Below are 14094 nucleotides of genomic sequence, written 5' to 3'. Positions count from 1 at the left end.
CAAAAACAGCTTCTTCCCCGCTGTTACCAGACTCCTAAATGACCCTCTTATGGACTGACCTCATTAACATTACACCCTGTATGCTTCATCCAATGCCGGTGTTATGTCATTACATTGTGTATCTTGTGTTGCCCTGTTATGTATTTTCTTTTATTTCCTTTTCTTTTCATGTACTTAATGATCTGTTGAGCTGCTCACAGAAAAATAATTTTCAGTGTACCTTGGTTCAAGTGATAAGAATCCAATCCAATCCAGGAGCATTATTAAAACAAAATATGGCACTGCGCTACATAAAGAGGTGATTCAGGAGAGCAAATACTTGCTCAAAGAGGTAGGTTTCAAGGAGTGTCCTGAGGGAGGAAAGTGTGATCGAGAGGCGGGTGTTGTAAGGAGGGCATTTCAGAGCTTGGGACCTGGGCAATTGAAAGCACGGCCACCAATGACGGGGCGATTAAAATCAGGGATGGCAAAGAGGCCAGAATTAGAGGAGCGCAGATATCTCGGAGGGTTGTAGGGCTGGAGGAGATCACAGTGATAAAGAGGTGTGAGGGTATGGAGGAATTTGAAGACAAGGCTGTGAATTTCAAAATCGAAACATTGCTTGACCTGGCGCCAATGTCGGTCATTGAGCAGAGGGGTTGGAAAGTGAACGGGGTTTGGTTTGAGTTAAGATATGGACGGCAGAGTTTTGGATGAGACATACCCCCATCTTACTTGCGTTCCGCCTCTCATCTCCCTTAATCCGTTCTGTCCCCATGTAGTTAACTCATTATTGCCCTCAGACTTCAAATTCATTTCCTCGTGACTAATTTCTCAACTTTATTATTTTCCCTATATATAAATCTGTTTGACATCCCTTCTTCTCTGGGATATCTCAATAGCTTCCTTGCGCCGTGTTGCACTGCAACCCTTTGCACAATTTCTCTTGGTCATAACTTTGTATATATTTTTTAAATTTGAAGCTTTGTCTTGTCAGGATTATTTTCCAGAGTGCAGTGACTGTTTACCCCGACCAGAAGGAAAAGTAAAAATTGGGAATTAAGAGTACTGGTCCAAAATGATCTTGCATAGTTTAAAATGGGAAAACCAATAACAGGGCAATAGAATGCTGTCCAATTGGGTGGTGTAGTGACTATCCTTCAGGGGATTATGTCCCACAAGCAGAAGTGAACTGAATGGCCAGTGATCTTATTTTCATAGAATCATAGGATTTACATTGCAGAAGGAGGCCATTTGGCCCATCGAGTCTGCGCCAGCCCTTGGAAAGAGCACCCTACTTAAGCCCACGCCTTCATTCTATCCCGTAACCCAGTAACCCCACCTAACTTTTTTGACACTAAGGGCAATTTATCATTGCCAATCCACCTAACCTGAACATCTTTGGATTGTGGGAGGAAACCAGAGCACCTGGAGGAAACCCACGCAGACACGGGGAGAACGTGCAAACTCCGCACAGACAGTGAGCTACCTCCTCGCCTGGGATGGAGGGCGCGACGAATTGAGGCAAGACACCTCAAAAAACTCAATTAGATATGTCAGCTGGGACGGTGCAACCCTGGTGAAATCCTGCTGCTTTCACATCACGGCTTCATTCGGCCTGGATGTGGAGCTTTTACTTGTCTGTATTGTGTCTATATTGCGTGTGATGATATGTGGATAGGCTGATGAGTGGAGCTCCAAGCTCTCAGATCACAAGTCAATCTGAATTCACCAGAGCCCGTGCCAAACAGATACAGACGGATTGATCTGGGCTTTTCCAGAAAAATCCTTCAATTCATTTCTCAAACCAATTTCTCTTATCAACTTATCTGATTCATTTAGCACACAGACTCAGTTCTCTTTATTACACTAGCATTCAAACTCTGGTCTTCAGAAATAAATAAAATAAATTCGATTAGGCGTTGATTTAAGTTCATATATCAAGACACTTTGCTTTTTTGCGTGGCTTGTTTTTCATAATTGTCAGTTAACTTACAGATTTCATGTTTTCATGCGCAGAATCAATTTGATTACATTTCATTTATATCTGTTAGGATGCCTACACTCTGCACCAGTCTGTGTCAGTCAAATCAATTTAATTTGTCAATATTCTCCTATTATATTGATTTTCATTTGTTATTATGAATTACATCAGTATGAGCACTCCCAGCAGCTCAGAGAGCAGTTATCTGTGTGATTATTCCTGCTCCTACTCACCTCCCCGACTCTATTTTTCCCTTCATGTTTTCCAAAGCTTACCACCTCGGTAAGGGATAACAATTAATTTTATTGGCAGAGAAACAGAAAATGCGCAGTAGGTCAGACAAAAGGAGAATGAGGAAAACTAGCTAATACTTATTAAAAAAAACTAATTGGAAGGCCGACATTTATTGACCACGCCCGGTTGCCCTTGAGAAGGCAGCGGTGGTGGTCAGCTGGCTTCCAGAACCCCTGCAGTACTCCACACTGCCGTTACGTCAGAGGTTACAGTCATTTTACCCAGCGATAATGAAGGCACTGTGATATATCTTCAAACCCGGAATGGTGTGCGGCTCGGAGGGAACATTGCAGGCGGTGGCGTTCTCATGCAGCTGTTGCCCTTGTCCGTTTAGGCGGTGGAGATTTGGGAGGCTCTTGTGAAGTCCTTGGGTTGACCGTCAAAATTTCTCTAAAAGACGACAGGGCCAGGCACTACTGGGGAAAGTTGTAGTGGGAAAGGACCCTTGGCAACCAGTCAGCACACTCTTCTTATGCAGTGTAAATTGTTGTTTCCATTAATTGGCCAACTGTCCTGATGAGCGCATGGCGGAAAGTCTGGACAGCATGTCATTTTTTTTCAACAGTACTCAAGTTCTGCACCACCGAATGACTCTGAGAAAGGACACTTCACAAGGCTGAGCTTTGTAATTGATGTGCGTACAAACAGACCTCTGCTGGGGTCCCAACAGCCTTGCGGGTTTCCCTTTACCATGAAATGAAATTTAAAATCGCTTATTGTCACGAATAGGCTTCAAATGAAGTTGCTGTGAAAAGCCCCTAGTCGCCACATTCCGGCGCCTGTTCGGGGAGGCTGTTACACAGTTCAATAACTTTCACTCTGAAAGTGATGCGTGAACTCCATGGCCAGAATGTTACGCTCTCCCAATACCGGTTTTTAGGTGTGAGACAGTGTGAAATTAATGGGATGGAATTCCCTTTGATTTCCCACCCGCCCCAACCACACAGTGATCTTCCACTGGAGAAGCAAAGTCTCAGATGGGAAGCCTGCCCTTAACCAAGCCTCAATCATTAGGCTGGTAGGAGCATTGAACTTGGAGGAGGTGGGGGGGGGGGGGGGGGGGGGAGAAATATAACTGAGTTAGATTTTGGGTGGGAAGGGCATGATGGGGCGCCTCCATCAGAAGCTCTTTTCTGAAGTTGGATATCACCCCCTTAAGGTCTGGTGGCCTCCAGACCTACCTACCCCCTGCCCCCCCGCCCCCACAAAGGCCTCCCTGCTGAGACCTTGATTGTCCCCTTTGCATCGCCTCAGGCCTTCCCTCCCCTCCCCACCCTGAGACCCCCTTGAACTTACCCGGGCCTCCAGTGCCCGGACTTAGTCTCAAACCCGACCCGACCTGACCTCCGTGATCTGGAAGAAGATCGGGCCCAAACCGGAAGTGAAGCCCCGAACTCGATTTGGAGCCGACCCGGGCCTCGGAGCTCCAAACCCGGCCTAACTACCGACGCCAGCCCCCGGATCGCCGGGCCTAGTCCCCTGAGCTCCCGACCCAACCCCCGACGGCAAGACCCGGCCCAACGCGACCCCGAAAGACCCGCCCAGCGACCCAACCCGGAGAGGCCCGCCCAGCAACCCGACCTACCTGGTGATGGAAGAAAGAAAAATCCACATAGAGGCCCCACCGTGCCGACTTCAGGATCCAACCCCAGGAGCGCCCAGGGAGGGAACAGACCATGGGACCTAGCCCAACCTGCCCCAGGAAGCCCCTTCCCATGACCCAGGACCCCAGAAACAACAGAGATCGCGCGCGAGGTCCCGAACACGCTGCAAGGTATTCCCGCGCCCGCAGAACGCCGGGACCCATCCGGATCGCAAACGCGCCCCCCCCCCCCCCCCCCCCCATCAACCCCTCTACCTCAACCAGCGCCAGGACCCTGCCAGACATGACCCCGGAAATGTAAACAGCGCCCTGGACCTCGCTAGCGCCCTTGACCCGGCCAGACGCAACCACCTACATTCCACAAGGGCTGACGTCTCCCATCGGATCCCAGGATCATCCAGCAGCAGCCGCCGACCAAGGAAGCGAGGGAAAAGCAGCGGTCTGCAGGTTAGACTGAAGCAACGCGGTTTCAAGACCCCGCTCCCCAGCATACTCCTGGCAAACGTCCAAGCGAATGAAAAGAAGCTGGATGAACTTAACGCCAGACTTACCTCTCAGAGGGAAGTAAGAGAATGCTGTGTGCTCTGTTTCAGAGAGACATGGCTCACCCCCGCCTCACCGGACTGTGCCATACAACCTGAAGGCTTCTCTATTCACCGGGCGGACCGCACGGCATCTTCAGGCAAAGCGAAGGGTGGAGGGGTTTGCCTCCTCATCAACTCCTCCTGGTGCTTGGATGTGGCGACCCTGGCGACCTACTGCTCCCCAGACCTGGAATACTTGACCATAAAGTGCCGCCCATACTATCTTCCACGTGAGTTCACTTCAGCCATTATCACAGCGGTCTACATCCCACCCCAGGCAAAAGTGAGGAAGGTGCTGGATGAACTGTACAAAGTCATAAACAACTATGAAACAGAACACCCGGAGGCCTTGTTCATTGTGGCCGGAGACTTCAACATCGCCAACCTCAAGAGTGTACTGCCAAAATTCCACCAGCACATCTCCTGTCCCACCAGGGGCGACAAATCTCTTGACCACTGCTACTCAAAAATCAAGGGCGCCTACCGTTCCATCCCCCGACCGCACTTTGGGAAATCAGACCATAAGACTGTGCTCCTTCTCCCGGCTTACAAGCAGAAACTCGAGCGGGAGAATCCAGCTAAGAAGGTTGTGCAGTGCTGGTCCAAGGAGACAGAAGAGCTCTTACATGACTGCTTAGAGACAGTGGATTGGTCCATATTTACGAACTCAGTGACTAACTTAAATGAGTATGCCACCACTGTCACAGACTTCATCAGCAAATGTGTGGACGACTGCATACCAAAGAAAGCAGTATATATGTTCCCCAACCGGAAACCATGGCTCAACCACGAGATTGACTCCCTACTGAAGGACAGATCTGAGGCGTTCAAGGCAGACGACCCTGTCCTATACAAGAAATCCAGGTACGACCTCCGAAAAGCCATCCGAGATGCCAAGAGAGAATATCAAACTAAGCTAGAGTCACAGACAGACTCTCTGCGGTTGTGGCAAGGACTAAACAACATAACGGGCTACAAAGTGAAGCCGAGCAGTATCTCTGACAGCAGCGCACCCCTCCCCGATGAACTTAATGCATTCTATGCTCGGTTTGAGCAGGTAACCAACAATCCGCTGTCGAGTGCCCCAGCAGCCCATAATTCACCCATACCCACCATCACAGTTTCCGAAGTCAGATCGGCCTTCCTGAAAGTGAACCCACGGAAGGCGATGGGCCCGGACGGGATCCCTGGTCGTGCACTCAGAGCCTGCGCATACCAGCTGGCACAGGTATTAACAGACATCTTTAACCTATCCCTACTCCACTCCGAGGTCCCCACCTGCGTCAAGAAGACCACCATCATACCGGTACCAAAGAAGAACCAGGCAACGTGCCTTAATGACTACCGCCCGGTGGCCCTGACGTCAGTTGTAATGAAGTGCTTCGAGTGGCTGATCATGAAGCGCATCACCTCCATACTCCCGGAACGCCTTGACCCACTTCAACTTGCATACCGTTGCAACCGGTCCACATCAGACGCCATTTCCCTAACCCTACACTCATCCCTAGAGCATCTCGAAAACAAGGACTCCTACATCAGACTCCTATTTATTGACTACAGCTCCGCCTTCAACACAATAATCCCAGCCAAGCTCATATCAAAGCTCCAAAACCTAGGACTTGGCTCTCCACTCTGCAACTGGATCCTTGACTTTCTGACCAACAGACCACAATCAGTAAGAATGAACACCAACACCTCCTCCACAATAGTCCTCAATACCGGGGCCCCGCAAGGCTGCGTACTTAGCCCCCTACTCTACTCCCTGTACACACACGACTGCGTGGCAAAACTTGGTTCCAACTCCATCTACAAGTTTGCTGACGATACGACCATAGTGGGCTGGATCTCGAATAACGACGAGTCCGAATACAGGAGGGAGATAGAGAACCTAGTGGAGTGGTGTAATGACAACAATCTCTCCCTCAATGCCAGCAAAACTAAAGAGCTGGTCATCGACTTCAGGAAGCAAAGTACTGTACACACCCCTGTCAGCATCAACGGGGCCGAGGTGGAGATGGTTGGCAGTTTCTAATTCCTAGGGGTGCACATCACTAAAAATCTGTCCTGGTCCACTCACGTCGACGCTATCACCAAGAAAGCACAACAGCGCCTATACTTCTTCAGGAAACTAAGGAAATTTGGCATGTCCACATTAACCCTTACCAACTTTTACAGATGCACTATAGAAAGCATCCTATCGGGCTGCATCACAGCCTGGTATGGCAGCTGCTCGGCCCAGGACCGCAAGGAACTTCAGAGAGTCGTGAATACCGCCCAGTCCATCACACGAACCTGCCTCCCATCCATAGACTCCATCTACACCTCCCGCTGCTGGGGGAAAGCCAGCAGCATAATCAAGGATCCCTCCCACCCGGCTTACTCACTCTTCCAACTTCTTCCATCGGGCAGGAGATACAGAAGTCTGAGAACACGCACGTACAGACTCAAAAACAGCTTCTTCCCCACTGTCACCAGACTCCTAAATGACCCTCTTATTGACTGGCCTCATTAACACTACACCCTGTATGCTTCACCCGATGCTAATGCTTATGTAGTTACATTGTATACCTTGTGTTGCCCTATTATGTATTCTCATGTATTTTCTTGAATTTTGTTTAATTCCCTTTTCTTCCATGTACTGAATGATCTGTTGAGCTGCTTGCAGAAAAATACTTTTCACTGTACCTCGGTACATGTGACAATAAACAAATCCAATCCAATCCAATCCAATCCAAACGCCCTCCTGCATTTCTTCTTCTGCCCACCGCAGTGCTGTTGCTGCAGGGATTGGAAAACTGTTGGCCAATCAGATCCTCCAGCAGCTCTTCAAGGCAGGACTTCTCCCTGAGTAAGAGGCGGAAGTCCCACCTGCAGCCACCTAACTCTGATTTGTAACCAAGAAGGTAGATGAGGGCTGTGTAGTTGACATTGTCTATATGGACTTTAACAAGGCCTTTGACAAGGTACTGCTTGGTAGGTTGTTGCATAAGGATAAATCACGGGATCCAGGGTGAGGTAGCCAATTGGATACAAAATTGGCTTGACGTCAGAAGACAAAGGGTAGTTGTAGAAGGTTATTTTCAAACTAGAGGCCTGTGACCAGCGGTGTGCCTCAGGGATCGATGCTGGGTCCACTGTCATTTGTTATTTATAATGATTTGGATGAGAATTTAGGAGGCATGGTTAGTAAGTTTGCAGATGACACCAAGATTGGTGGCATAGTGGACAGTGAAGAGGTTTATCGAGGATTGCAACAGGATCTTGAGCAATTGGCCAGTCGGTCAATGAATGGCAGATGGAGTTTAATTTAGATAAATGTGAGGTGATGCATTTTGATAGATCGAATTGGGGCAGGACCTACTCAGTTAATGGTAGGGTGTTGGGGAGAGTTATACAACAAAGAGATCTAGGAGTACAGGTTCATAGCTCCTTGGAAGCGGAGTCATAGGTGGACAGGGTGATGAAGAAGGCAGTCGGCATGCTTGGTTTCATTGGCCAGAACATTGAATACAGGAGTTGGGACGTCTTGCCGAAGTTGTACAAGGCCACACTTGGAATACTGTGTTCAGTTCTGGTCATCCTACTACAGAAAGGATATTATTAAACTAGAAAGAGTGCAGAAAAGATTTATTAGGATGCTACCGGAACATGATGGTTTGAGTTATAAGGAGAGGCTGGATAGACAGAGACTTTTCTTTCCCTGGAGCGTAGGAGGCTTAGCAGTGATCTTATACAGGTCTAGAAAATAATGAGGGGCATAGATAAGATAGATAGTCAACGTCTTTTCCCAAAGGTAGGGGCGTCCAAAACTAGAGGGCATAGGTTTAAGGTGAGAGGGGAGAAATACAAAAGGGTCCAGAGGGGCAATAATTTCACACAGAGGGAGTTGAATGAGTGGAACGAGCTGCCAGAGGCAGTAGTAGAGGCGGCTACAATTTTGTCTTTCAAAAAGCATTTAGTCAGTTATATGGGAAAGATGGGTAAAGAGGGATATGGGCCAAATGCAGGTAATTGGGACTAGCTTAGTGGTTAAAAACTGGGCTGCATGGACAAGTTGGGCCGAAGGGCCTGTTTCCATGCTGTAAACCTCGATGACTCTCTCTATGACTAAATGACTGCGAGGCACTCAGAGTCACCCCGATGTGCTTCCCGCTGACTCTTCAGACGATGGGAAGCGAGCCACCAACATCTCAAAAATTCAGGCCCACATTTAAATATACTGCACACAGGAGATACATTTCCAACCGAAGGTATCGAGGATCATTCCCACATCCACCTCATGGTTGTTAAACAGGCGGAGGGAGCTGCTCACCCTTAAAGAAAATCTGACGGATTTCAATTTGCACTTTGTCCACTGCCTGGCATACAGTCCGAAATAAAAGAAAATGAGGAAGTTATGGAAGCAATAAAACTGAAATATTTTCACCAACTAATCATTATGTGACACATATGCATCATTGCTCCTTTGAGGCCTTCTTGTCTTTGCAGCCACACGACCTCTACAGACCATCGTGGCATGGTAAAGATATCAGGAAAATCTCCTCTGTTTGATATTTTGAACGTAGAACATAGAACTTACAGTGCAGAAGGAGGCCATTCGGCCCATCGAGTCTGCAACGAACCAGTTAAGCCCTCACTTCCACCATATCCCCGTAACCCAATCACCTCTCCTAACCTTTTTTGGTCACTAAGGGCAATTTAGCATGGCCAATCCACCTAACCTGCGCGTCTTTGGACCGTGGGAGGAAACCGGAGCACCCGGAGGAAACCCACGTAGACACGGGGAGAACGTGAAAACTCCGCACAGACAGTGACCCAGCGGGGAATCGAACCTGGGACCCTGGCGCTGTGAAGCCACAGTGCTAATCACTTGTGCTACCGTGCCAATGAATGGGTTACAATTTCACAAGAAGTAATGAAAGGTGATGGCCCCATCGCATCTTCAATGAGTTTTATTTCTCCATTAAACTGTAGAATCTTATCGCACAAAAAGGCCATTTGGCCCGTCGTGCTCGTGCTGGCTCTTTGAAGGAGCTCATCAATTAGTCTCACCTTTGCTCTTTCCCCTTAGTCCTGCATTTTTTTCCCTTCCACATATTTATCCAGTTTCCTGTTGAAAATGACATTCTTGCACCAGCCTTTGAGGCTGCGCATTCCGGATCGTAACAACTCTCTGCTTCAAAGAACCCCGCACCTCATCTCACCTCTGATTAATTTGCCAATTTAATGCCTTAAATCTGTGTCCTCTGGTTACGAACCTACCTGCCAGTGAAAGTACTTTCTCCCTACCCACACTGTGAAAAAACATTTAGATTTAATTCTTTAAATCATCCCAATGTGCAATTCTAATATTTTCTTTTTCTGCAGATTTACAGGATGAGTACTTGGAAATTCTTGGTATTTGACCGGAACAAGAGTGCAACAGAGGAGGCTCCTGCCACTGGATTGTGAAAGGATTATCTTGGAATGAAATACGTTTGTCTGCTTAAATGTTACTTTCTTTGTATTAGTTGATTTTTTTTTTTAGACAGTGTTTTGTTGCTTTAAATGGTCTGCATCCCGGAAAATGTGAAGGCCCGGTTGGTGGCTGATGGGCTGATTAATAATGCTGGAGGAACTGAGCAGGTTGTGGTGAATGTGATTCACACTATATATAGTTGCCAATATCACTCCATGTATATATGTTCGTTATCTACCTGTTGTAAGATCAATGCTGTATATAGTTGCCAATATAACTCCGTGTATATATGTTCACTATCCACCATTGTAAGTGCAGTTGCACTATCCGACCACCAGGGGGGAGTCGCTCTGGGTGTACGCGAGAGTTTGTACTGGGCTCCTCCTTTGGCTCCGCCCAGGACTCCTCCCCCTGGGACCAATGTATAAAGATCAGTCCCTTAGAGCCAGCCTGCCAGTTCATCTGAAGTTCAATGACGAATAGGCTGGCTCTGTTGTAAGTGTATTAAAGCCTCTGTTCAGATCCAACTTCATGTGTTCGTTGAATTGATGGTTCCATCACAGGTTCCTCAGAACATCCTGAGGGAGAACTGCGATGGGTTTTGTGCTGTTGAAAAGGGAGAGGGGATGTGTGGAACAGAGGGAACAAAACAGGTTAGAGGAAAATTGGAAATCAGGAGAGATTCAATGAGAAAGATGTCATGGGCACAAGATGAAGAGGGCACTAAAGATAGTGTTAAGGACTAAAGAAGGTGTTAATAGCAGCATAAAGATCTGGGGCTGGATTCTCCGTCGGCGGGATCCTCCGTTTTGCCGGCAGCGCACTCGCGCTTGGGAATTTCCCGATGGCGTGGGGGTGCCCACAATGGGAATTCCCACTGGTCGGCTGGCAGGATGGATGATCCTGCTGCCGGCGGGTCGCGCCGCACCAGAAAACGTGTGCGGCGGGTGAAGTCAAGATCAAAAAATGTGTTCATATCAGATGGGTCAGCGCTTTCTGAAAGCAAAACATAATAACATGCTGCTGTTTGGGGAGGGGGGAGGTGGGGGAATCAAAATGGAGGTCAGAGTTCATGAAAGTTGCTGAATTCAATACTTAGTCCAGAAAGCAGAAAGTGTCTGATTGGACAATGAGATGGTCTTCCTCCAGTTTGCATTGGGCTTCACTGGAACATTGGGGCATGTTGAGGACTGAAGTGTGAGCATGAGAGCAATATTTTGGATACCTTGGGCGGGATTCTCCAACCTTCGCCGGGTCGGAGAATCGCTGGGGGGCAGCGAGAATCCCGCCCCGCCAACTGCCGAATTCTCCGGTGCCGGGGTTTTGGCAGGGGCGGGAATTGCGGCACGCCGGTCAGCGGCTGCTGGCAGCGTCCCCCCCCGGCGATTCTCCAGCCCGAGATGGGCCGGGTGGCGGCCCTTATTTGGCGGGTCCCGCCGGTGTAAATCACAACAGGTCCTTACCGGCGGGACCTGGCTCCCACGGCCTGCAGAGTCCTCGTCGGGGGGGGGGGGGGGGGGTGATGGGGATCTGGCCGGGGGGGGGTGCCCCCACGGTGGCCTGGCCCGCGATCGGGGCCCACAGATCCGTGGGCGGGCTTGTGCCATGGGGCACTCTTTCCCTCTGCACCGGCTGCTGTCAACCTCTGCCATGGCTGGTGCGGAGAGGAACCCCCCTGCGCATGCGCTGGGATGACCCCAGCACTCGTTGGCGTTCCCGTGCATGCGCCAACTCGTGCCGGCTGCCGGAAGCCCTTTGGCGCCGGTTGGCGTGGTGCCAATCCCTTCCGCGCTGGCTGGCACGGTGCTAACCACTCCGGCGCTGGCCTACCACACCTTCGGGGCGGCCTGATGCCGGAATGGTTCAAGCCTGTCCTCGGCGCCACAGTGGCCCGCCCCGCCGGTTCGCCTAGAATCCCGCCCTTATCTTTCCAAGCTGTAAAATTCTACTTTTTCTAATTTTGATATAACCTTGTGCAATCTGATTCTGTCTAATGTAATCCCAGAATGTGAACCACTGAAGGAGGCCATTTGGTCTACAGTGCTGATGCTTTTAACAAGCTCTCGAATTGTAGAAAGAGGTCAGGCTGGCCCTGGCGAGATAACTAATCTGGCGGGATCCTCCGTGAACCGGCGGGGCAGGCCACTGCAGCGTCGGGCCATCCCGAAGGTGCAGAATCCTCCGCACCTTCAGGGGCTAGGCCAGCGCCAGAGTGTTTGGCAACACGCCAACCGGCGCTGAAGGGCCTCCGCCGGCCGGAGCGATTTGGCGCATGCGCTGGAGCAGCAGCGAGTGCTGGCGTCATCCCAATTCATGCGCAGGGGCGGTTCTTCTCCGCACCGGCCATGGCGGAGGTGGACAGCGGCTGGTGCGGAGGGAAATATTGCCCCCATGGCACAGGCCAGCCCGCGGATCGGTGGGCCCCGATCGCGGGCCAGGCCACCGTGGGGGCCAGATCCCCCTGCGCCCCACCCCCGTGGACTCTGCCGGCCACCCGGTGAGCCAGGTCCCGCCGGTATGGACCTGTTGAGATCTACACCGAAGGGACCCGCCGAAAACGGGCGGCCACTCGGCCTATTGCGGGCCGGAGAATCGCCGGGGGGGCCCGCTGCCAGCAGCCGCCGACCGGCGCGCCATGATTCCCGTCCCTGCCGTGGTGGCGGCGAGGGGGGCGGGGGGGCGGGGGGGGGGGGGGGGGGGGGGTGGAACTAGGAAAAATGGATTTCCCAAATTACCTGCAGGATTTAACTGCAGGGCTGCTTTAAATGGGGATTCTACCCGCAGGAAGCTGTTTTACAGGCAGAAAGCTGACTTCACAAGGAGGAAGCCCATGAGAACAGGTGGGTGAGAGAGATCCCGGGGGTGTCCTTATTGCGGGTGGGCTGGAGAGTGATTTGGAGTGCAGGGGTTTGGGTTGGGGGGAGGGGGGAGGGGGTGCAAATGCTTAGGATGGTGGGCATGTAGAGTCAAAGGGGGAGGGTCTCATTGTGGACTGGGTGGTCTTTATGGCGTGGCGGGGGGAGCCCACTTGGTGGTCAGGTGGGGAGCAGTTGATGGGTGGGGGTCTGACAATGTTGGGGTTAGAAAATGGTGTCAAGGGTGGATTGATTGTGGTCGGGGAGGTGGAAGTGGTGTTTGGGTGCATTGATTTATGGGGAAGGCAGGTGGAATCAGACCAATCACATTGGTGTGGGTGTTCCCTGGTCGCTTGTTTAGCCTGGAGGAAGCACCTCCACCGAGCCCTTCTGTAAAGGAACCAGAGAATTCCTGCAGTGCAAAAGGAGGCCATTTGGCCCATCGAGTCTGCACCAACCCTCTGAAAGAGCACCAAACATCCACCACCCTAACCCCAAGCACCCCACTTAACCTGCCCATCTTTGGACACTAAGGGGCAATTTAGCCTGGCCAACCCACCTAAACTGCACGTCTTTGGAGGAAACCAGAGCACCCGCAGGAAAACCCACGCAGACACGGGGAGAAAGTGCAAACTCCACACAGAGAGCGCCCTAAGGCCGGAATTGAACGCCGGTCCCTAACGCTGTGAAGCAGCAGTGCTAACCACTGTGCCACCGTGCTGCCCATTTAGTTGATTCAGCAGCTTTTGCCTTCTTTAATTTTCCAGGTTTCCTGAAACCTGGAAAATTCAGCCACCCCTGATTGAAAATAGGACTAATAACAAGAAGGCCCGCAGCCTCATTATAATATTTGAATGACCAACTCACTTCCCGTGAACGGGTTGATTTCCTATTTTTCCATTCATCTCTGTTAAAATCAAAATAGGAGTTGAAGACAAGTTTCAGGTATTTCGCATTTTATCTAATGCCACAAACCCAGTATCTCAGGGCCATCTGTCACTTGTTCTTACCATTTGTTTTCAAAGAATGCTGAAGTTTGTTCTGCCGCAAACACATTCTCCTATCTTATCTTTATACTACTGTCTGCACCCCCTTTAGTCCTCAATACTGTCATTAACACTTCCTTTGCCTTCTGCCCTAAACATCTTTTCCTAATCTCTCATAGCTCACCCCTACCCAGACCGTCCACTGCATGCGCAGGGGGGTGTCTTCTTCGCGCCGGCCATGGCGGAGTCCTACAGGGGCCGGCACGGAAGGAAGAAGTGCCCCCACAGCACAGGCCTGCCTGCAGATCGGTGGGCCTCGATTGTGGGCCAGGCCACCGTGCCCCCCCCCCC

The 14094-nt window shown here is 50.5% G+C and overlaps 1 protein-coding gene across 1 annotated transcript in view; it reads left to right on the top strand.

Moving 5' to 3' along the window:
* Positions 1–10267, top strand: part of LOC119977562 (SH2 domain-containing protein 1A-like) — a 103591-nt gene extending 93324 nt beyond the window's left edge. Inside the window, exon 4 of the mRNA XM_038818654.1 lies at positions 9812–10267. Within this exon, the coding sequence (XP_038674582.1) occupies positions 9812–9849 (38 nt within the window). The 3' untranslated portion in view covers positions 9850–10267. The remainder of the gene's footprint in view (positions 1–9811) is intronic.
* The last annotated feature ends 3827 nt before the right edge of the window (positions 10268–14094 follow it).

The sequence above is a fragment of the Scyliorhinus canicula genome, chromosome 14, assembly GCF_902713615.1.
Source record: "Scyliorhinus canicula chromosome 14, sScyCan1.1, whole genome shotgun sequence".
Classification (NCBI taxonomy): Eukaryota; Metazoa; Chordata; class Chondrichthyes; order Carcharhiniformes; family Scyliorhinidae; genus Scyliorhinus; species Scyliorhinus canicula.
The sequence above is the reverse complement of the archived record's forward strand: the minus strand, read 5'-3'. Positions and strand labels throughout refer to the sequence as shown.